At 39.2% G+C, this 22,402-nt stretch overlaps 2 protein-coding genes across 17 annotated transcripts in view; one reads left to right on the top strand and one right to left on the bottom strand.

Annotated features, from left to right (window-relative positions):
* LOC109398883 (protein bride of sevenless) overlaps positions 1-3,734 on the bottom strand; it is a 56,530-nt gene extending 52,796 nt beyond the window's left edge. For 5 of the 9 annotated variants that reach the window (XM_062856266.1, XM_062856267.1, XM_062856270.1 and 2 more), the window contains exon 1: positions 3,160-3,734. The gene's annotated coding sequence lies outside the window, so the exon portion shown is untranslated. Of the gene's footprint in view, positions 1-3,108 lie in introns of all 9 variants that reach the window. The other 4 variants (XM_062856269.1, XM_062856274.1, XM_062856272.1 and 1 more) reach the window with 3 other exon arrangements.
* Positions 3,735-12,063: 8,329 nt separating this feature from the next.
* The window catches only part of LOC115261355 (serine-rich adhesin for platelets), a 66,900-nt gene continuing 56,561 nt past the window's right edge, over positions 12,064-22,402 (top strand). The window contains exons 1-2 of one of the 8 annotated variants that reach the window (XM_029862869.2): positions 12,064-12,500; positions 20,385-20,856. In XM_029862869.2, the coding sequence (XP_029718729.2) occupies positions 20,775-20,856 (82 nt within the window). In that variant the 5' untranslated portion in view covers positions 12,064-12,500; positions 20,385-20,774. Of the gene's footprint in view, positions 12,501-12,634; positions 12,798-19,174; positions 20,857-22,402 lie in introns of those variants that run through there. The other 7 variants (XM_062856226.1, XM_029862870.2, XM_062856225.1 and 4 more) reach the window with 7 other exon arrangements.

Below are 22,402 nucleotides of genomic sequence, written 5' to 3'. Positions count from 1 at the left end.
TGAATTCAACTCTTTTTTACTTAAATTATAGATCTATGTCTAATTTGAAGATATTGCTAAAATTGGGTCAATATGTTATACCAAACTTGTTTGCCATTATTCCAAAATTGCCTGGGGTCCAGATTGACCCCAAGTTACCATTAGAAGGTTAAAAATAATTACTGAAACCATAAGAGATAGAAAGTTGTTCCAAATTAAGTGCTTCTCAACTTTGTAGAACATTTCGTTGCCTAACATGGAAACAATTAAAAATTGACATTGTGAACTTGAGAACCATTTCACCCTAATTGCACATTACTGGAAAAAAATGTTCAATTTATGTTGAAACTTTCCCGAAGATGGCGTATAGCTAAAACTAATAATTTAGGCGTATTTTTTCAGTTAAATACGGCCCACGGACCACTGTACAGTGATGTTAGGGCTTCTAGGGGTCCCAACCAGTGATGCCACATACACAGATTTACCTAGAATTACACAGGTTTTTTCCTATTTTCGCCTACAGATATCTGTGATCACAGATCAAAGATTTTTGCAATAAAAAAGATTTTTAAGATTTTTAAACAACGACAATGGCTTTCGTGAAAAATAAGCTTTATTATAATTTTCAGGTACTCAAATTTAAATAATAGAAATTAAATCTTCTAGTTGGATGGCCTAGGCCAAGCCCCAGGCGCATTGTTTTAGACGTTCTAGTGGTTTCTGATGATCTTCAAATGCAACCTGGGATTGTTTTGGTCGACATTATTCTAAGAACATTTTTTTTTCCGTTTTTTTAAACAAATTGTTCAAAAATATTCGATTTTGCAGACATTAACCTATCACAGATTTTTACTAAGATTTTCTGAAATTTCCTACAGATGAAAAAGATTTTTTTGACCAAAATCACAGATGAAAACCGAAAAAAAAGTGGCATTTACTGGTCCCAACATCGACAAGGATCATCATCTTGTTGTTAGTAAAATTCGAGTTCAGTTATTAACCGTGTCGGACTCTATATAAGCTGATCGGTGCGTTTCACCATCCAGCGGTTATCAGCAGACGGTACGCTGACGGTAGCTGACCTGAAGATGGACAAGGGGATCAGTGAGATCAACGACAGCGATAATTTCAAAACTCTGTGGGAGTCTATCCACGGAGCAATAAGTACGGCAGCGCGAGAGGTGACAGGCACTACTTAAAGATGCCCAAGGAACGGGGGGTTCGACAAAGGGTGCCAGAAGATAACGGACGAGAAGAATGTTGCCAGAAACCGAATGCTTTTGTCGGGCACCCAGCAGCGATATAGGAAAGCAAGAGTAGCCGGCCAACGAATCCACCGCAGAAAACTTGGGGAAATGTGATTGCTCAGGCGCAAGAGGGTATGAAACAGAATGATATGCGGAGGTTTTTCGAAACAATCAAAGGCGTGCGAATAAAAACAGCACCTTCTCCAGTCATGTGCAACGACTGTGATGCAAACTTACTGACAGACAAAACAGTGGTGACTGCCAGGTGGAGAGAGCACTTCGAGGGTTTGTTGAAAGTTGGTAAAGAAAGAACAACAGGCGGAATTCAAATCGACGACGACGGAATGGACAGGCTGTGGAATTTCCAACGCTAGACGAGGTCAAGAGAGCCATTAGTGGCATTAGTGGACTGAAGAACAACAAGGCAGCTGGGAAGAACAAATTCCCGGCCAAGTTTCTTAAACACGGTATTGAGCAGTTGTGTCAACTCTTACACCGATTAGGGTAATTGTTCCCATCGTTGCGGTAGTACCTATTGTTGCGGTAATGGCAATTGAGCACTTTTTCGACTGAAATGTTACCAAAAGGTATTTTTAATAGATGTATGGTGCTTAAATTATGAGATTGCACCATTTGTTTGCTTAAGATTTGCCCAAAAACCTATTTTAAAAAAATATTTTCATAAATGTGTTTGCTGCTGTGTTCCTATTGTTGCGGTAGTGTTCCTAATGTTGCGGTATCCCATATGATTTCAATGGGATACCGCAACAATAGGAACAAAATACCGCAACATTAGGAACACATACCGCAACATTAGGAACACAATGATCTTTCAGATAAAAACGAATAAAATGCTCATAACAACATCAAAGTGGCAATATTTCGTTATTTTCCCGTAGATTAAGGATGGATTTTATTATTTTCAATTCAATCCATGTAAAAAGTTTGCTTGGGGCGATACAATTGTGGTTTAAACATGAACCCAGCGCTTAACTCCTCCATGATCGGATCAATTACCCTATATCAAAAACATGGGAAGAGGAAGAACTGCCTGCTGTTCGTTAGATAGTCTCATTTGACTTCTACACAAAAAAATGCATTGACTGGAGTGCGTGAATTACAGAGGAATAACACTTTTAATTCTACGTACAAATTTTTGTCCGTGTCTCTTTTTAATAGGCTGAGGCCTAGGTCTGCGATCTAGTCGAAGTCCCGTAAGCTGTAAACGAAAACAAAACTCGCGTTGTACAAGACTGTGATTATTCCAGTCGTTTTATAAGGTCATGACTCATGGACGTTGGCAGAAGTTGATCGGAGTGTCTTTGGAGTGCTTGAACATAAAATGCTGCGTGCAATAGACGGCGGTAAACTGGTGGACGGCATCTGGTGGTGTTGCGTGAACTGCGAATAGTTCCAAGTATGTAAAGCCCAGTGGGCTGGGCACCTAGCTCGTATGCCGGAGGAACGTTATGCTAAAACCATATTCAGTAGAGGAGTTGTGGCACATCAAGTGTCAAGTAAGTATTACTGTTTAGTATGCAATGCAGTAACTCAAAGCTTCTGTATCTGCTATCCTAATAAAATCAAGGCTCGAAAAGTTGATTGGAGTGAACTTCGTCCGAAGATATTGAATCCGTGCCCAACTTATTCAAGAAAATTTCACGACAACTGCGACCAAATTTGTAGAACCTGCCAAATTTGCAACAGCTACAACAGCCCTGGAAGTATTCATGATTCATAAATAATAGGCTATTCGAGCAATGCTCCGATTGGGACGACACCCTCCTTCGCTGCTTCGAATTTCAGTAGCAACCCTTCCAACCGTGAGTCACAGTGCGTGTTGGTAACTAGAATGTTGCAAAAATTTAACCTTGTTCATTACCATGGCAACCAAACGTGAACTTGGACCCAAACAAATCACTCTTAAACTAACTTTTACTATATTCACTGCTCCACCTGTAATGCTAGCTATGCCTATATCGATTCTTCAACGAAGAATATCCATTTTTCTCAGAAGCAATCACGTTGCAGTACTTAGAAGCACATGTCTAATACCAACTTCCACTAAACTTGTTCACGTAATTTGTTCATTGCACAAAAAATTCTCTGACCAACAGCTGTAACACTTGATTATTCAAATTCAAAGTATTGTACCATTCACAGCAAAAAAAAAGCGAGACCCTCAAGGTCTACGTTACGGCCACCCGCGAATTAAACAATCCGAATCACGTTTGGAATGGACGGACACCGAGAAAGTATTCTTCTGGCACGTGGACCGCGCGCGCGGCTCGACAACGAACAATGATGTGATGTGCTGGGCAGAAGTACGCGTTTGGAACTGAAATCCACCCGCCGAAGACGAAACAACAAGACTAGATTTCCCTGAAGCCCAACCATCAGCACAAACCGACCAACCAACCAACAACAAGCGCAGGTGTGCCTTAGGTAGGTACTCTCTCGCTCTCCCTCGCTGTTCGTAACAATAATTGTACTTTACCTGACTGAGCGCAACATTCACCCACTGCCACCGCCACTACACTACTGCTAGAAGCCAACATCGTTTACTTGGGGTGTCTGAATGCATATCGCATTTAACCACGCACTCATCAACACTGCTGGCGCTGCTGGTTGATATGTTTGATGGCTGATGGAGCATTACTACTCATAGTTATGCTGGCAGGCTTTCAACCATCACGTGAATTTTTGGATCTTGCATCGAGATTGATACTTATTGTTTAAGGAATGCCAAACATAAGACAAACTAACCGTTCATAAATTTCCCGGAGTAAACTACAGATCCCTAAGCAATGACAACATTTTTGGCGGATACATGCAATTGCATGTAGTTTAAACTACTCATTCGCCAAACTTCTTTCAAGATTTCTTATGATTTCCTCACCGAGAATTGTAATATATTCCTGATATTTTTGGTGATGCCTTATACTATCCCGGCTTGTAGATTCCAAAATTTGTAGCAAATTCCATAAAAAGATCATAGTAATGCTTCGGCAGATTACTGACCAGATGTGTTATAAATTATTTCCAGTGCTGTCATGGTAAAATCAGAGCTAGTAAGTTTAGTTTCCTCGATTTTAGGGCCCCTTCACTGGTTCATTCCCATGGGCAAAGTCCTGGAGGAATCTCTGAGTCTGAAGTAACCATTTGAACAATTCCTGAAGATACTGCTGGAACAAATTTTGAAAAAATCCCTGCTGGAATTCTTGAAGTTATTCTAGGAATATTGAAGTATTCTCTAAAGATATTTTGAAAAGCATCGCTGGAGAAATTTTTCAGAAGGTATCTAAAAGAATACGAAGAAAGTTCTAAATAAACTCCTGAAAAGATTTCTAAAAAAAACAGGAGTATTTTAAGAATTCATAGATGGATTTTCTGGGGAAATTCGTGGAGGAATACCTGAAGAAGCACCTGGAAACCCCTGGTGGAATGCCCAACAAAACCTCTTGAGATATTTAAAAATCCTAAATCATTCATTTTGTTTCAAATAAGCCAAGAAGAATTAAAATTGAATGAAAGATGACAAAGACATCAACAAATCACTTTTACGATAGTGACCCCAAACTTTTGGTCGATGACATCAAGGATTAATTTACTTAATAACTTTTTTTTCTAGATTTTTAGCTAAGTTCTGTAAAAAGCAGTTGAAAGCTTATAGAAAATGGGTCATATTACCGCTCTCATCTTAAAATTTGGTCGACCCAACTTCCAGCGACACTGCCGTAAGTTTATATTCATTTTTTAGAAAATTTGGCAACTTTGGGTTAAGTTACATTTTTTGAAAAAGTTTCTTTTAAATCATGTTCAAAGTTTCTTTGACTTATTATCTTTTGAATGAAACCTAGGGTTTTGAAATCGAACGCAAATTGGTGGAGATATGGGCCTAAAAAATGACATGTTTTTGAGGGGGTGACCCCAAACTTTTGAACGGGAGTGTATGTACGTTTGGAGGAAATCCTAGAAGAATTTCTGAGAAAATACGTTGGAGTTCCTGATTAAATCTCTGTGTGAATTCCTGCAAGAATGTCTTCCAGCCTTTCCGCAAGAACCTTTATGAGAATCTCCGAAAAAATCTGTAGAAAACTTTCTTCAGAAATCCTTGGAGCAATTTCAGGAAGAGAATTATCTTGAAGGAATATCTAAAGTAGTGGGAAGAAATCTTGGGAATTTCCTTATTACTCTTGTAGAATATCTAAAGCAATCATTGGAGAAAATTCTTCAGAAGCTTCTGAGAAAAATTTGAAAAAGTTCTGAATTTCTGATTCCTTATGTATCCGTGAATAATTTTCAAAAAAAAAACCCATGGAGTATTTTTGAGAAATTTCATGAAAGGATTTTTATATGAATGCTTTGAAAAATTTCTGGAGGAATAACCATGAAAAAAAGTTAAGAAATTCGTAGATAAATTCCTGGAACAATCTATGAAAGGAATTCTTGAAGTATTTTCTGCAACCTTTTTTGGAAGCTATCCGTGAATAACTTTCTAAAGGATTTCTCGGGGAAATTTCTGGAAGACTTTCAAAATCTAATGAAATCCCTGGAAAATTTTGTGAAAGAATTTCTGATTGAATTTCTTCAGGATTTCCTGGATGATATTTTAAAGTAAATCTACAAGGAGTTTCCAAAGAAGTCCCCGAAAGAAGTTCTGTAGAAATCCCTGGTAGAGTTCTTCAGGAACTTGTTAAAGATTATTTAACCCTTGAGGAAATTTATAAATAAATCGATGAATATCTGGAGATATTTCTGAAGACATTATTAGTCGAATTTATAATAAAAGCATTGAGGGATTTTCAGAAAGAATCCCTCGAAAAGAATTATGAAGGAATCCATAGGGCAGTTTCTATAGGAAACCCGGCAGAAAATTCCCGAATGGGTGTCACATTTTTTAAAGAATTCCTGGAGGATTTTATAACGAAATCCTGGAAAAAAATTCTGACAGTAAATTAGATTTTCAAATAAAATCATGGGGCAATTTCTAAAGCAAATTCCGCGAAAAGCTTTGGAATAAATCCTTGGAAGATCGTTTGAGAGAATACTTAAAGGAATTTCCGAAGGATTTTTCGGTCCCGGAAAAAAAGGGTGAATCCATGAAAAAGTTTCTAAAGAAACCCCTGGAGGAATTTCTGCTGAAACTCATACACAACTTTCTTACACAACTCTTTGTGAAACTTGTGGAGGAATCCTTAGTAAAATTTCTAGAAAAATTGGAAGTTGCTGTGCCAATTTCTGGTGAAATCCTTGGAAGAATTTCCAAACTAACCTCAGTACAAATTTTTGAAGGAACTTTTGAAACATTTTCTGAAAAAGTATGCAATAGTTTTTGTAGACATTGCTGGAGAAATTTCCGAATAAATGTCGAAACAAATTTCTGAAGGAATCTCTGAATGAATTTTTGAAAGATTCTCTGAAGGAATTTCTGCTCAAATTCATGGATAATATATTGGAACAAAAATTGAGGAATTTCAGAAGTAAATCAGCAAGATGCTTTGAAAGAATTGGAATTTGAAGAATAGTAGGAATTTCAGAACAAGTCCCTGAAGAAAACTTCCTAATGAATCATGAAAGTTATTTTTAAGATTCCGTGAGGGAAGCTTTAGCCAATTACTCGATCAAATTTCCAAAAGAAAAATGAATAGAAAGATTTTAGAAGAATTTCTGAATAAATATATAGTGGATTTTCTAAAGGAATCTCCAATACATTCTCCAAACGAATACCTAGAGAAATTTCTGAATAAATATCCAGAGGATTTTCTGAAGTAATCCTTGAGGGAATTTCTCAAAAATTTCTGAAATGATTTCTGAAAACCCATGGAGGGATTGGTGAAGCAACTCATGCCAAATTTCGTAAAAGAATTCTTTGAAATTTTCTTCGGAGACCGTCGTAATAAAGTACAAAACTCTAGGTTCACTTACTTGTATTTAACACTGCAGAATAACAACAAAAGGCGACCGTGCAGATAGCGGTATAAATCTACACTAAATACTCGTACAGAAAGATCGTTCGGCAAATACAGCTCAACTAGTAACTACGCCTCATCAGGTGCTTGTCACGAATCTCTAAATTTTTGAAGGAACCCCTTGGACGATTCCTTATATAGCAAGAATTGCTAATATATGTCAAAACTTCGAGCATTTTATCGAAAATTCAGTTTTCATGCAGTTTTTCTATGTTTGGTGCATGTGGGTGTACAAGTTAAATAAAAATTCAATAAATTTCCCGGAAGATTATTTTAGAATTGTTTGCATGGATTGCCTCAGAATTTTCTCCACGACTTTCTTCAGAAATCATTTAACTTTTCACATCAGATATTCATTCAGAAATTTATCGAATTATCCATTTAGCAAATGATTTCATGTAAAAAATCCTCCAAATATTCCTTCAGAAAATCTCCCGTATTTCTTTTAGAAAATCTTCCAGATAATTTTTTAATGAATTCCTTTTAATTTTTTCCAGGGATATTTTAGAGAACTCATAGGGGAACGTCCATAAATTACATCACGCTGTGAGGGGGGAAGGGGGAATCAGTTAAGTGCGACAACCCTGACGGGTCTCATACAAAAAGTGCGACACAGGGGGGGGGGGGAAATGGTCAATTTTTACGTGACGTAATTTATGAACGTTCCCTAGTTTACTTCAGTATTTTCCCAAAGTTATCTCAAAGAGTTATTATTAAAAAAAACTCTTTCAGAAAACAGAACGAATATATCCATAATTGCCCCATGGATTTCTTTAGAAAATCCTCCAGAAAGCACTTTCCGAAAGTCTTCCAACGATTACTTTTGAAAATTATTTTAGAACATCATTCAAGAATTGCTTTAAAAATTCTTCTAGGATTTTCTTCAGAACTTCCTCTAGACGATTTCCAGACGTTGTTTTTCTTCCTTTTCCTCTAGAAAAGCTTCCATTGAATTAATTAGAAATTCTTCCTTAACTCCAACAATTCGTGTTCGCACGGGTTCTTTAAGAAATTTATTCATAAATATTTTCTTTGAATTTCTACAGGAATTCCGTTAGAAAATTTGAAGTTTTTTTCTAGGGTTCTTTGAAGAAGCTTATCTAGACGTTTTTCTAGATATTCCCAAAGGACTTCCTTAAGGAGTATGTCCACAGATTGCTCCGGGAATGCTTTCAAAAGTTTTATTGAACGATGTTTCCAGGATTATTTCCAAAAACACATAAATTAACTTTTCTATGAAATCTACCATTGAGTTTCTCCATGTTCTTTGAAAAATGCGTCAGAGATCGTCTTGAGATTTCTTCAAGAATTGAGGATTTTATTCAGATATTCCTCTTGAGATTTATTCAAAAGTACTTTGTGAGATTATTACAAGGATTATACTGAAAAAATCTTTTGAAATTTCTGCTCAGATTCCTTCGGAAATTCTTTCAAAAATATCTCTAGAGACTTCTAGAAAATTTTAGAGTTTTCTTCTGGAATTTAGCAAGGCCATCAAAAGTTCAGCCATTGGATTTGTCAGATGTTTTTCTCAAAATTTTCATTAAACATTCAGCACAGTTTTTTTTTTTTAAATTATTTCAAAAGTTTTTCCCACAAATTTTACGATACTGATCCTGCGATTCTGTCAGAGATATATCTTGTCATTCCTGCGATTTTGTCAGTAGTATTTTTCACAGAAATTGCATGAAATCTAACTGAAAGAGTAATTGTAAGAATCCCTGAATGAATATCTAAAAAAAATCATTGGAGGGTTATCTAAAGGGGTCCCATGAAAAATTTCTGGATTTATCTTTGGAGATTCATAGAAGAAGTTTTGTGAAATGTTTAAGACGGAGTCATGAACAAAAAATTCTGTATAAATTTCTGGAGTCCTCGTTGGAAAAATTACTGAAGAGCTTCTTAAAATTCTTCCTTATTTCCAAAAGCAAAAGTCATCAGAAATTTTTGGAGGGATTCTAAAAGTTATTCCATCGAAAAATTTCTGGAGAAATTTCTGGATGGAAACTCCTGAACACTATCCAGAAATCCCTGAAACAATTGGGTCCTTTAGGGGTATCCGGATTATTTCATAATCCGATTCTCCGCCCAAAAATTAGTCGAAATCCAAAATTTCATTATTTTTTGAGTCCGGCAACTATTTTTAAAGTTTGTATGGGGAAATTTTTTTGTTCCGGTTGAACTGTCATTTTATCGATTGAACTGTCATTCTATCCACGCAAATTAAAACTGTTTTTTTTTTTATTTAACCATCAAAACAAAGGTATTAGAATCCAATCAATTCACGTCATACTCAGAAAAATGAGCTCTATCGATTAGGCTATAGAAAATAGCAATATTTTATTCACTAAACAACACAGTTGCAGATAATGGTATAATAAAATAAATCACGGAAAGTTCTCTGAAGGATTTTCTAAAGAAATCTAAACAAAAACTCCCGAAAATACCTCTGGAGAAATTCCTAGAAGGAATTAGTACACCTGAAGAAACTTCTGAAGGAAGTCCTACTGAAACGGAAATAATCCTGGAGAAATTCATTGAAGAACCAGAAGAATTTTCAAAAAGAAAGGTTTTTTTAAACTAATCGTTGAAAAAAAATAATGGAATAATTGGAGAACCCTCTGCAGGTAGTTAGGAATATGTACCTCGAAAGAGTCAAGCAATGAATAGATTCAAATGTAATTTCTACAGGAGTTGCTTCGAGAATCTGTGGATAATTTCCTGAAGAATCACCGGAAGAATTTGGTGAAGAATCACCGAAGAAAAGTCTGAATAAAGCCTAAGCAATCGCTGTAAGAATACATGGAGGAATTTATAGAGGAACGCCTGGATGAACTTTGAGAAGAATTTTTTCAAAATTACCAAAAGGATTTTCGAAATGAAAACCTGAGAAAATCTATGAATACCAGAAGGAACCTCTGGAGAAATTCAGTCCATAATTTCTGAAAGAATTCCTGGAAAAAAAAGTTCGGTAAAAAAATCCTAAGAGAGATATCTGAAAGAATTTTTGAAAAAATCCCGAATCTCTGTCAAAGAATCTCTTGAAGTTGTATCTTTTGCTGAAATTTTTAGAGGATTTCCTAGAGACACTCCTGGAAAAAAATTCCAAAAAAAATCTTCAGAATTTCGAGAAGAACTCCTGAAGAATTCCAGAAGAAATACATGCGCAAACTTCTGTAGCAATCCTTGAAGAAATTTCAGATAAAATCCCTGGAGGAATATTACAAGGAATCGAACATGTCGAATAGTGTCAACGTGAATCTTTTGAAAAATTTATTGGAAAACTTCTAACGTACGTCTCAGTGGCATTTCAGAAGTGTTACAGGGTAGCTCAGGGGATTCCATGAGGTCTAAGGGCGTTTCAAGGGTCAGAGGGTCTCAGAAAGTCTCTGGGGCGTTTCAGGGTTTTCAGGGGGGTTCCATGAGGCGCTTAGGGAGTTTCAAAAGGGTTCCAGGCGGCAAAACACGTTCTGTTCAAGTGTCCGCGTTTTCGTACAATGCGTGGCCACATGCTTACCACATGCGGGGAGGGCACTACTCCGGACAATCTTGTCCATAGAATGTGTAGGGATGAGTTTAGGTGGAATACCGTTCCAAAGGCTATCACCCATATCGTCTTGGAGCTACAGAGGAGGTGGTGCGTGGACTCCGAGAATGGCTAGTTTAGATGCGGTACAAGAGGTGGTCCAGGGGTTCGGAGTCGGCTTCGTAAGTCATGCCGGTGCCCTGCGATCGAAATCGACCCTTACAGCAATTAAGTGGCCGCAGAGAGAACATCCTGGTAGTGTTGCTGTCGTGGCGTCGGTCTACTGGGTTGGATCCGAGCCCGCTGTTGGAAAAAGGTCCTCGGTGAGGGCTGGGGCAGGTAGAGACCCTACTGTCAGCAACCTTCTGGTGCAGCTGATAGAGCCTGAAGGGTAGTGATAACCTTGCCATTAGCAGGCACCACTCGGGAAACTGACTAAGTGCCAGCATGCTATCGTGATGGACTCTACAAAGCGAGTCATCGATGTTCGTTGCTGCAGGCTTAATCTTGAGGGAGCGATGTGCACGATGTGAAGCAATGCCTTCTTGTTATCCAGAGAAACGAAGGGTTTGGCGACCATCAGGTATCAGTAGGTCAGCTCCAGAGGCACGTTCTCCTCCATTAGGGAAATTTGCGCCATGAAGACCTTCCTGTTCAGGTGTCTGTTGAGCAGATTTTCCCCCTATGGTTTAGAAGGAAGTGCTTCAGGGGCGCGTTTAAGGGGATCTCAGGGGGCTCAAGGGGGTCATATGGATGTTTCAGTTGGTTCCAGAGGGTTTCAGAGCGGTACCTAGAGATGTCAGGAGTGTTTCAGTGGAATTCAGTTGATACCAGAGCTCTCAGGAGCTTTTCAGGGGGTCTCTGGGGATTTCAAGCATGCATTTCCCCTGTTGAACATCAATAACGAGAACCACGATTTTCTTTTTAATCCAAGTAATTTTCTTAAGTTTTTAGACTTTTAATAATCTGTCCTATAATCTGGGGTCGAATCCTACTATCACAAAAATGTTTGCTTTTCCTTCGGAATGAAAATAAAGCCTCAGTCTCGCCGGACTGAAAATCTCGTAAACACAGATAAAAAAAAACAAAATCATTGTCAACATTATATTTTATTGTGAAGCTAGTTTTTTTTGCAATTACTTGCTATTTGTGTAACACCTGCATTTAAGTGATGGATATAATACCCTGAATAAAATGCAAATTAATATGATTTAAAAGTTACAACTTCGGTTCAAGAAACATGCACGAAACATGACAAATATTAATTTCCATCCATTTTCCATTCGTAGCTCCCACGGTGACATCTGACAACATTCACAAGAATCAAAATCCACCCACTACCACCCACTCGGCCGAAAGCTCACACGCTCGCAAAGCTTGTATCCTCCGCAAAGCTCGCTTAGGTACTCTCGTATCCGTCGTTGCCCTTAGTGCGTGGTCGGTTAGATGGCCAATCAGCAGCTACATATGCCTACCGAACAGGACACCCACTTGCAATGACGTAAATCGAACGTAATTTTACTCCCACACAATATTTTTGTTATTTGTTTTCCGAGCAATTTCCACCCATTCGTATGACGACAGCTTGCGACTGCAGTTAGTCAGACGGTGAGTGTTGATCGGACGTGTTAGACCGCAGCCGGTCTGCAGGAGTTGTTCGGACAATCCTTATCCGATTCGGTGTGCATTTTTGAACAGTTCATATTCTACAGTGTAACGGTTTTCCCACGCGTCTCATATCGTCGAAGTGCAGCATCCTGTATACCGAACCGAAAGGTTGATTAATGTTTTGCTTTCGAAAGCCTCGTAAGGAGCAAACGGAAAAACGTCGAGAGTTGAATGTTTTCGGAGGACAGCGCCTGCGTCACAATTCGTTGAACAACTCACTCACCCACACATTGATGGCCACGATGGGGGTCGTGTTATCAAAGGCACCAACAGCAACAGCAGCAGCAAAGGCTAAACTTAGCGCGTGTCAGCGTAACTATCCATCTAACCATACCCCACCAGCAGATTGTGAAACGGATCCCAACTGCATGAGGTTTGCTTCCTTTCATTTGCAGCATACTAATGGTTAGTCATACCGTATTCTAGGTATAAGAACAGTCTAGATGTAGGTGATCATTTCATGCACAAAATGTTTTGAAACACAGCTTACTTGAGAACCGTGTAAAATTCTATCCCGCTAAAATTTGAACGATTTGCTGCATTTTTGTATACATTTCTCCGGGAATTTCTTATACGCAATTGAACAGGTGAGATATTCCAACAAAATCTCCTGGATAATCCCGAAAGTATTCCGGGAGTAGATATTAGAGAAATCCCAGAATGAATAACCAGATAAATTACGGTGCAATTTGAAATGCGGATTCCGAGGATGTTATTTCCACGGTCACTTAATTGCTGTAAGGGTCGATTTTGACCGCAGGGCACCGCACAGTGGGAAAAATCGACCCAAAAAACGGATCTTTTATCGCCGCTGGTTTCGGTACGTGAAGTTGACCATTTCTAACGTAAAAAAATACGAGAAATCGATTGGTGCTAAATTCATTCACCGCACGGCACGGGAAGTGGTCCATTTTGCCCCATTTTTCCCTTTTTTCATACAAAAAGAGAATCAAAATGTACTTTCAAACCACTAGCACGACTGTAGATCGTTGAAAATAGCTGTATGTGTAATTAGATGTCAATAGAAATCATAAACATACATGAAAAATCCTTTTAAATGCTTATTTTGCCCCATATGTCCCAACAACTGCTGAAAATTGTGAATTTTACATAAATATGAATAGATTTTTAATGTTACTGATTTGAATTTGTTTTTTTTTTCGCTTAAACAAAAAGCACTAGATCTGTTATCACCAAAATCATCTTCAGTAGTTGTCCAATTTACCCCATTTTGCCCTATTATCATAGAAAAATGAGATTTAAAATGTATTTATAAGAAATAGATACTGCTATGGAAAGTTCTGATTGCGATTGGAAGCTAACAGTTGTCATGCGCATTTATTAAATATACTTTCCCTATTTTACCCTACATTCCCCTAAAACTGCTGAATGATAACATTTTTTGTATTGTTTTGTAATGTCACTGGTTGCAATACACGAAGTCCTGGATCATTTTTTATGTATACAAATACGGTTTATCGATTAGCTTTAGAATCATTCACGGGAGGGTACAAATAGTTGTTCATTTTACCCCAATTTGCCCTGATATGTGGTCGCCTCATGAATTAATTGATTTCCCACATTTGCTTATGTCCGAATTGATGGACTTTTGGTACTGAAACCATTGTAATCAAAAGGACAGTTAAGAATATGACTTTGGTGGGGAATTCAGGGTATAATAAGCATTAATCTTAATCTAAATTGGTGGCAAATATGCACACAACTAATTAAATTAGGCATCTTAAGTATATATAAAATTTGGTGCATTAAGACGCCCTATTTAATCAGTTTAGCGCATATTTGACATATTTTATAAAATGCTTATTATGCCCTTAATTCCCCATCAAAAACTGAAATTATAGAAAAAGTCATATATATGTCTTTTTGATAACAGTACCAATGCTAATAACGGAAATTAATTTATTCTTGACATGACAAAAAATCAGGGCAAATTAATTTATTCAATACATGATAAAAAAATCAGGGCAAATTGGGGTGAGATGGACAGCTATTCATACCATTCCGAGAATGATCCTAGTATTAATCGTTGACCCGCATTTGTATATATCAAAAATGATGCAGGACTTCATGTTTTGCACCCAACAAAACCATACAAAATATGTTATTATCCAGCAGTTTTATGGGAATGTAGGGTAAAATAGGGAAAATATCTCTCATATATACGCATGATAACTGTTAGTTTCCAATAAAGCTTATTTCAACGTTCTATTGCAGTATTTGTTTTTCATAACTACATTTGAAATCTATTTTTTTTTTATGAAAATAGGGCAAAATGGGACAAATCGGACAACTCATGAAGATGATTCTGGTGATAATAGATCTGGCGCTTTTTGTTTACGCCAAACAAATCACTTCAAATCAGTAACATTTAAAATCCATTCAAAATTAGGAAAAAATATGAATAACCACAAGTTGTTGGGGCATATGGGCCAAAATGAGCTTTGAAAAGGAACTTTCATGTATGTTTATGATTTCCATTGACCTTTAATTACACCTGCAGCTATTTTCAACGATTTACAGTCGTATTAGTTGTTTGAAAGTACATTTTGATTCTCTTTTTGTATGAAAAAAGGGCAAAATGTGGCAAAATGGACCACTTCCCGTGCCGTGCGGTGAATGAATTTAGCACCAATCGATAACTTTTTACGTCAGAAATGGTCAACTTCACGTACCGAAACCAGCGGCATTAAAAGATCCGTTTTTTGGGTCGATTTTTCCCACTGTGCAGTGGTTTAGGTGCGTTATCTGCATTGTGATTTGTTCACATTCTTGAATGCCGGGCTCCTTGGACCACCCGTTGGGTGCCTGTTGTTCACGGCTTTCCCATTACAAATCAAATACGTGGGTGGACTCGTGCAGCCTTGCACCTTATGGCTTTCGACACCGCATTGCTGCACAGGACAGCTTACTCCTGTCAGGGCCTTTGCAAAAAATCATGTTTTTGTCCGGGTTTCAGACACCTGAAGCAAACCTCCGATGGCTCATCAAAGGTCAGTTGGCATACTGGTCAGCTTCCCTACTTTAACGGACTTTTTACGTCCGCCACAGGTAGCTGTACCAAGGCTACCTGTGGCCCTACCGGGCCCTTTCGTAGGCAAACGCCTGCGGTGGCCACCTGCTGCTCGCACTGTTGACGCAGAGCCGTGACAAGCTCTTCCGCATCAATGATCTCGATCTCATCCAAGTTTTTCATCTTCATGTCGCCTCCACTGTAAAGGCTCACACCTCGATACCCTCGCCAAAAACCTCTCCCTCCAGACTTTTGTAGGCGGCGCCCTTGCGCTCCTTTCGCGTTTGAGCTCGAAGATCAATTGCACGTACGCGTACGTCTAATACTGCGCACATCGGCTCCCAGATCAACGAGCTTGGCGTCGATCCACATCGCCTTCAAGACGTCCGAGTATTTAAGACTGTTCGGACTTCATGACGAGCGCGTCGCGTTTCTCGCGCTTGCCACCTCCTGCCCTTCTACATTTACTTCCTCCCCCTGACACGCCCTAACTTGTGGTTGCTGAGGTCACATTCCCCTGTTCCCTTCGATCCGGGACAGGCCGGCCTTCCCGACTTTCCGGGACGCCAGGCTGAGATCCTACTTGTCGGCTTTACTACCGACCTTCGGGGTTAACAGCCGCCTAGCCTTGCGGGCGCCGTCTGCTAGCTCCTCACCTGACGTAAGCAATCATACGCCACACTCTTGGGGCTACCCGCGAAAGCGAAGGCCTCCGTCTGGGTACACATTGTAACCTTTGTCTTCGCGGGTTCTGTCGCTGCTGCAGTTTCCATGAGTTTCTCATGGTCTTGTTTGGCTGCCGTTATTGACCTTCGAAGTCGTATCAATGCCTGCTAGAGGTCCTTGCTGATGTTGGACTTCAAGGACGCAAAGTCAATTATGCAAACAAGCTGCTGCTCAGCCAGCTTTATCGTAGAGAGCCCATCTCGATTTTTGTAGATGGCCCTCATCAACCATGCTGCACCCGACAAACTATGTAGCCGCTGAGGAGATCGGATTGCCCACGCTGGCACTGTGTGCGCAGCTCACTACACCTACTTCTGTTCTCTTTAACCCTTTGGAGCCGAAGGGGTCATATATGACTCAAACATAGAACCGGCTGTATAAATTCACACTTCCAATAAAAAATAATACTATCTTCGACGAAGTTGTTGCAAACTGAGTCTTGTATTGAAGAAAAATGAGAATATCACGGTGTGTCTGGTAGAAGAAATTTATTACATAAAAATAAGCATCGCTAATTTTTACGTTACGTGAAAGTTGACGCTTCTAGCTTTCATTCAAGCCCAACATCGAAATATTCCATCGGGGGAACTTTTTCATACAAAAATTGGGTATGTTTGTCAAGTAGAAATAGGGATTAATTTGGAACCGTTCATTTTGTATGGGGAAAAACAGTATTCTGAAAAAGTTGTTCGAGATCCCTCGGTGGATTTTTTTTGAGGGACCGTGCAAATGAAAGCTGAAAGCCTCTATTTTTGAATAGCGAAAAATTTGACGATGCCTATTTTTTGTTATAAACCTTTCCCATACACACGCCGTGATATTTGTATTTGAGACTTTATCAACAACCTAGAGCATCCTGAACATCATGAAGTTTTGAGAAACGAAATAATTGACGTACCAATTGTTCTAAAAGCTGAATTTAGATATGGGATACGTTAACCTTCGTCAAGAACATCAATAGTGTTATTTTTTATTCTGGGACATTCTAGGTGTTCCAAACTGTCCTATAGTAAAGTCCTTCAAATCTACAAGAATAATTTTATATGTTTTTACTATAAACAATAGCATCGCATAATCTACTGGGATCCATGAACATCTTGAAATCAACAATGTCATTTCTAGACACTGTAGGAATATTCCAAGTCAGCCAAACTACCTTGGGTTTGAGAACTACCCAGACAACCAGTAATCGTATAAGATGTTGCATAAGATGATATAGTGGAGGCCATATGCATGCATGCCTCCATTTAAGCGCATGTAAAATGTACGCATATCGCCTCCACTTTAACATCTTATTCAACATTTTATACGATCACTGGTTGACTGGGTACAGATCTACACTCGTAACAGTAGCCATATATGTTATACTGAGTAACGTTCAACCGTGGTTACTGGACCAATCTGAAGTCTACTTGATATTATTATAAACACTAAAACATAAGGCTGAGAAGCTGGTATGCTACCAGTTAGGATGTAAGGCCAGAGAGAAGAGGATGGTGAACAGATGAGAGATTATGCATAAGCTCTCCATCACGGAATGCTGAAAACAAAGTAAATCTAATGATGTAGTTTTGATTTCAAAACTTGCTATCGTTGTGGTATTGATGATTAAATATTTATGCACACTATAGTTCAATAATAACTAAATTTGTTTTACAACAAAACATATTATTTAAATGCTATTTAATGAATGTATACCAATACCGTGCTCATAACAAAATAAGATTGCCCTACAAAAGATGTTATGGAGAAGTAATGCCTTGATAAGATAATGATAACAAACCAAGATATAAAAGCAAGTTATGTCATTTTATAGTTATTAATTTGATATTCTCCTCTGCTCGGGTAGGATATCCCGACTGATCTAATACTGTCTCTTGAAGTTTTAGAAGACTTACTAGATATGATTGAATACAAATTGTAGCTTTGCATAATGAAAGAAGTTATCGTTACACCCGTAGACCTTAGGTTCTAAACTCCAGAACAGTTTGGATGACCTAGTATATCCCGACTGATCTGATACGGTCTATTGATGTTTCACAAGACTTACTGGACATGATAGATTACAAATCGTAGCTTTGTATAATGAAAGAAGTTATCTCTCTCTCTCTTCTTGGCGTAACGTCCTCACTGGGACAAAGCCTGCTTCTCAGCTTAGTGTTCTATGAGCACTTCCACAGTTATTAACTGAGAGCTTCCTCTGCCAATGACCATTTTGCATGTGTATATCGTGTGGCAGGCACGAAGATACTCTATGCCCAAGGAAGTCAAGGAAATTTCCTTTACGAAAAGATCCTGGACCGACCGGGAATCGAACCCGTCACCCTCAGCATGGTCATGCTGAATACCCGTGCGTTTACCGCCTCGGCTATATGGGCCGAAGTTATCGTTACACCCTTAGACTTAAGGATCTAAACTCAAGAACAGTTTGAATGACCTAGGATATCCAGAAAAAATGTTCTACATCATATTCCACCCTTTTTATGCTGTTGAGCACCAAAACTACTGAAACATGTAGGAAAAATTCTATAATAACGATTAGAAAAATTCCGGCTTCAGAGGGTTAACGGGGACCTTGCCAACCCGCTTCTTGCTAAGGGGTTCGCCTCGCCACTATCACTACCTCTATTCTGATAGTTTTTATTATGACTCAGCACGAGAAAAGAGATCCTCAACTCCAGAGTCCTGCATTAACGCGGTAAGGGACCAAATACTGTGGGGGGTGACCAGGTACCCCACAGGCACCGTTAACGACCGAGCATCTTATTCACCCCCTCGATCACTCATTCCTCGGCACGGGTCGCCTGACACCTTGAGTTGGAATTAGTAGACCTATTCATAGCCGGTAACTGACTCACAAAAGTGGGAGGTCGTCAAGCCCCTGGACTACCGTCCCTACTGCACCAACTTTTATATATTGCATGGTTGGAATATTGGAATGATTGCATGGTTTATATTGACTAGATAAAATTGTGAAGTTATTCCGTGAACCATTCACAATAATGCCCCGAGGTCCTGCAGCCAAAGTATGCGTTATTCGGTTGCCAGTATTAGTACCGCAAAATTCCACTGGTGCACTCACACCAGACTGCGGAAAATCCGTATCCGGATTTTCATTCATTGAGAAAACTGAACTTGTGTGCTTTTCCTCCATCATTGGAAAACCACACAGCCATAAAATAACTTCAGCCCGTATTTCTATATGTAGGCGCAAATATATGTAGGCTACCGTCCGACGACCACACAGCAAACTCCCTAACCCCGAGCCGAGTCGAATCGAGTCCGTGCTACAGAAAGGCAGCAGAAAAAGTTCCACCAAACCAGCAGCTCCTTTTTCGATTCCTCAATTAGGCCTAAGGAGTGTGAAAAGTGTTGGAAAAATGGACTTCCTCGGTTCGTTTCCGTTGCATTCTTGCTAGTGCAGTCGAAATGGAGTTTAGTGGCTCTAATTAGGTGGGGATAAATTGAAGGGGTGTGAATATTTCATTGCTCTTCTGCAGCCTTATTTCGTCCAAGTGCTATTGTCTTGAAGGTGAAAATTTCCACAGGGGGGTATTCGAAAGCAAGAGAAGATGGTTATTTTAGCGAAACATGATTCCGAATCCCTTTAAATAGAATAAATCCATAAGTTCCAACAAGGAAAATCATTTCCAGAGTTGAAAACTAGTGAAAATTTAGTTGAAAAGTACTCCACCATATTTTTCATCGTCGAAAACTGGGAGGAGTGCAGAGTGCCGTGAGAAGAAGAAGTAACAGGAGACGGGGAGCAAATCGGGCTGAAGCAAAACTCGAGAGCATCGGGGGCGAAATCAGATATTTTACTTCGATTTTTCCATCATCGTTAGCATTGCTGCTGCTGCTGATGCTCCTTCTTTCATTCTGCAGTGCCATGTTACTATCACTAAGGGAAAGAACGGAGGAAAAAGTTTTGTCTTCCTCTTTCTCCCCGATGCGATAAGGGGCTATCATCCAAGTGAAATCCAACGCATAGAGGGAAATTCGAAGGAGAAAAATTGAAGAAAAAAGGATTAGCAGTAATGCGGTCGTGAAAATTTCTCTCTCCGCTGTGATGAAATTAGGTTTATGAGAAAAGTTTCAAGTGCAAAGTATCGCGAAAATTGTGATGCGTGCGGAAGGATAAAGAATCAAGAATTACGGTGTTATCTAAAAGGCATCCCCTTTTCGCTGCGAATCATTTAGATGGGAATTTATACTCATGCAGTCTTTTACCACAGGAAGTCCATTGAAACTAATTGAACTTCAGTTGAAACCAACCAGAATAATTGAATCGGATTAAAGTGTTGATACATGTTCCGTCGCTGGGTGCTAGAGAAAAGTGCCAACGAGCCGATTAAAGTGAATGCCAGAGAGTGCCACGTTCGGAGTGAAATAAAAGTCCCATTAAGTGAACCACCCGAGGGACATAAAATGTCGTTCCTGTTAGTCCTGTCGGGTCCAGTCGAGCTCGACAGCTAGGAGGAAAACGTGTGCGTGCAGTCCCGATAACACAAAGCCAGCAAATTCCGAGAAGCAAGGAAAAAATATATATGTTGCAAGGCGTTGCCGAGTCTCCCGGGGGCTTGGGGTGCTGAAGAAACGTCGCTCGCTAATTTGGATACTTTCTAATGGGAACGTTTACGTCGTCCTCGTCGACGGCAACCACCATTCCTGCTTCGAGATCGAAAATCAGCGGCACCAGCCATGAAGGTAAGTGAAGCACAGAGACATTCATACGTACATGTATAGATAAGGGAGTGCATTTTTATGACCCAGTTTTCTCTTCTTGGCTAATGATGCTAAATTGGGAAAAAGTTAGGATTTCATCTGAATCTGAATGGACGGAGGCAATGGGCATTTCGTTCATAGGATAAAGATGAATGAGTCCATTCAATAAGCAAAGGGATACTCTTGAATAGAAACAAAAAATAATAATAAAAAATAAAACAAAGGAATAAAAATAAAGTTATCAGCCTAGTTTATCAGCTGCATTGTTGAATGCCAAATGACAGAATAAAATTTAGGTGAATAAATATATTAGGAATAATTAAAACATTTAGAGGAGAGGGATGTCAATTTCAAGTTTTTTGACAGTGACAAGTCTGTGTTGATCAGAATTCTTCTCTATTATTGTCCGTTTCATCTGCAAAGCAAACACACTGGCCGCATCACATAAAATGTTCATACTTGGGCTCGTTGTATGTAAGCTTCCAGTCTAGGGACAAGACACTGTGAAATCCGGAGCAACTCTGAGCATTGCTGAGTACCTCTTTTTGTTCAAATCCATTGAGAAACGTCTCAACGAAGCGGGAAATCGGGCAAGATTGCTCGATTTTTCACTGATATCAGATAACACTTCGGGAAAACAAGAGTGATCCAGTGCTATTCAGAGGAATTCTGAGCAACACTTCGATAACAAAGTTACTCACGCTGTATCTGTCTTGCCCCTAGCTTCCATTTATCATCCATCTACATATATATAGTTGGAACACCTATAACACAACACCACCGCTTTCTTCCCAGCAGTTGTCTTTTAACGAAATAAGCAGATTTTTTTAAACACAATAAGCTTATGGTTTAATATAATGACAGGCTTGGTGTTCTAGCGGATACCGCTTCTGATTCGTATTCGGAAGGTCCTGGGCTCCCTTCAAAATACTTTCCTCCTACTTTCTCTCTTTCTCTTCACTATATGTGAAACTCATGTGAGTTCATAGCCATCGCTAGAACTGCAACGAGTTGAAAAAGCCGTTTCCCTTCCTTTACAGCACAGTGTCAATCTATGACATAACGCCTACACATGTTATGCTACCAAGTGAACTGTGCCGCTTTTCCTTCAGAGTTATCAACACACAATCTATTTTCCAAATATATCCACTATTCATGGATCGAAACGCCGACCAAAGGCGACTCTCAGATCTCACATCCTACCTCTACTATCGAATGCCTTATCTGTGCTAGTTGTGGGGACGCAGAGTGCTCTCGGTTTCTATTAGCAACAGCCATCCCACTAACATTATTTTCCCTTTCCAACTGACTGTAAGGACTTGGCCAGCGCCGGTACATACATACATTTATTTGTTCAACATCACATTTAAGACAAGACACAATCAACAATAGTACGCCACAATACTCGGTTTGTGGCTGCCGTTCTCCATCCTCGCACTATGGGGCGGCTCCATATAAACAGGTGGCCAAAAATATTTTTTCGTCAACTTTATAATGTCTTGCCCCTATCCGTCAGGTTTATGCCTTA

The sequence above is a fragment of the Aedes albopictus genome, chromosome 3 (genome assembly GCF_035046485.1).
Source record: "Aedes albopictus strain Foshan chromosome 3, AalbF5, whole genome shotgun sequence".
Taxonomy (NCBI): domain Eukaryota; kingdom Metazoa; phylum Arthropoda; class Insecta; order Diptera; family Culicidae; genus Aedes; species Aedes albopictus.
Note: the sequence above shows the minus strand (reverse complement) of the source record. Positions and strands in the feature narration are given on the sequence as shown.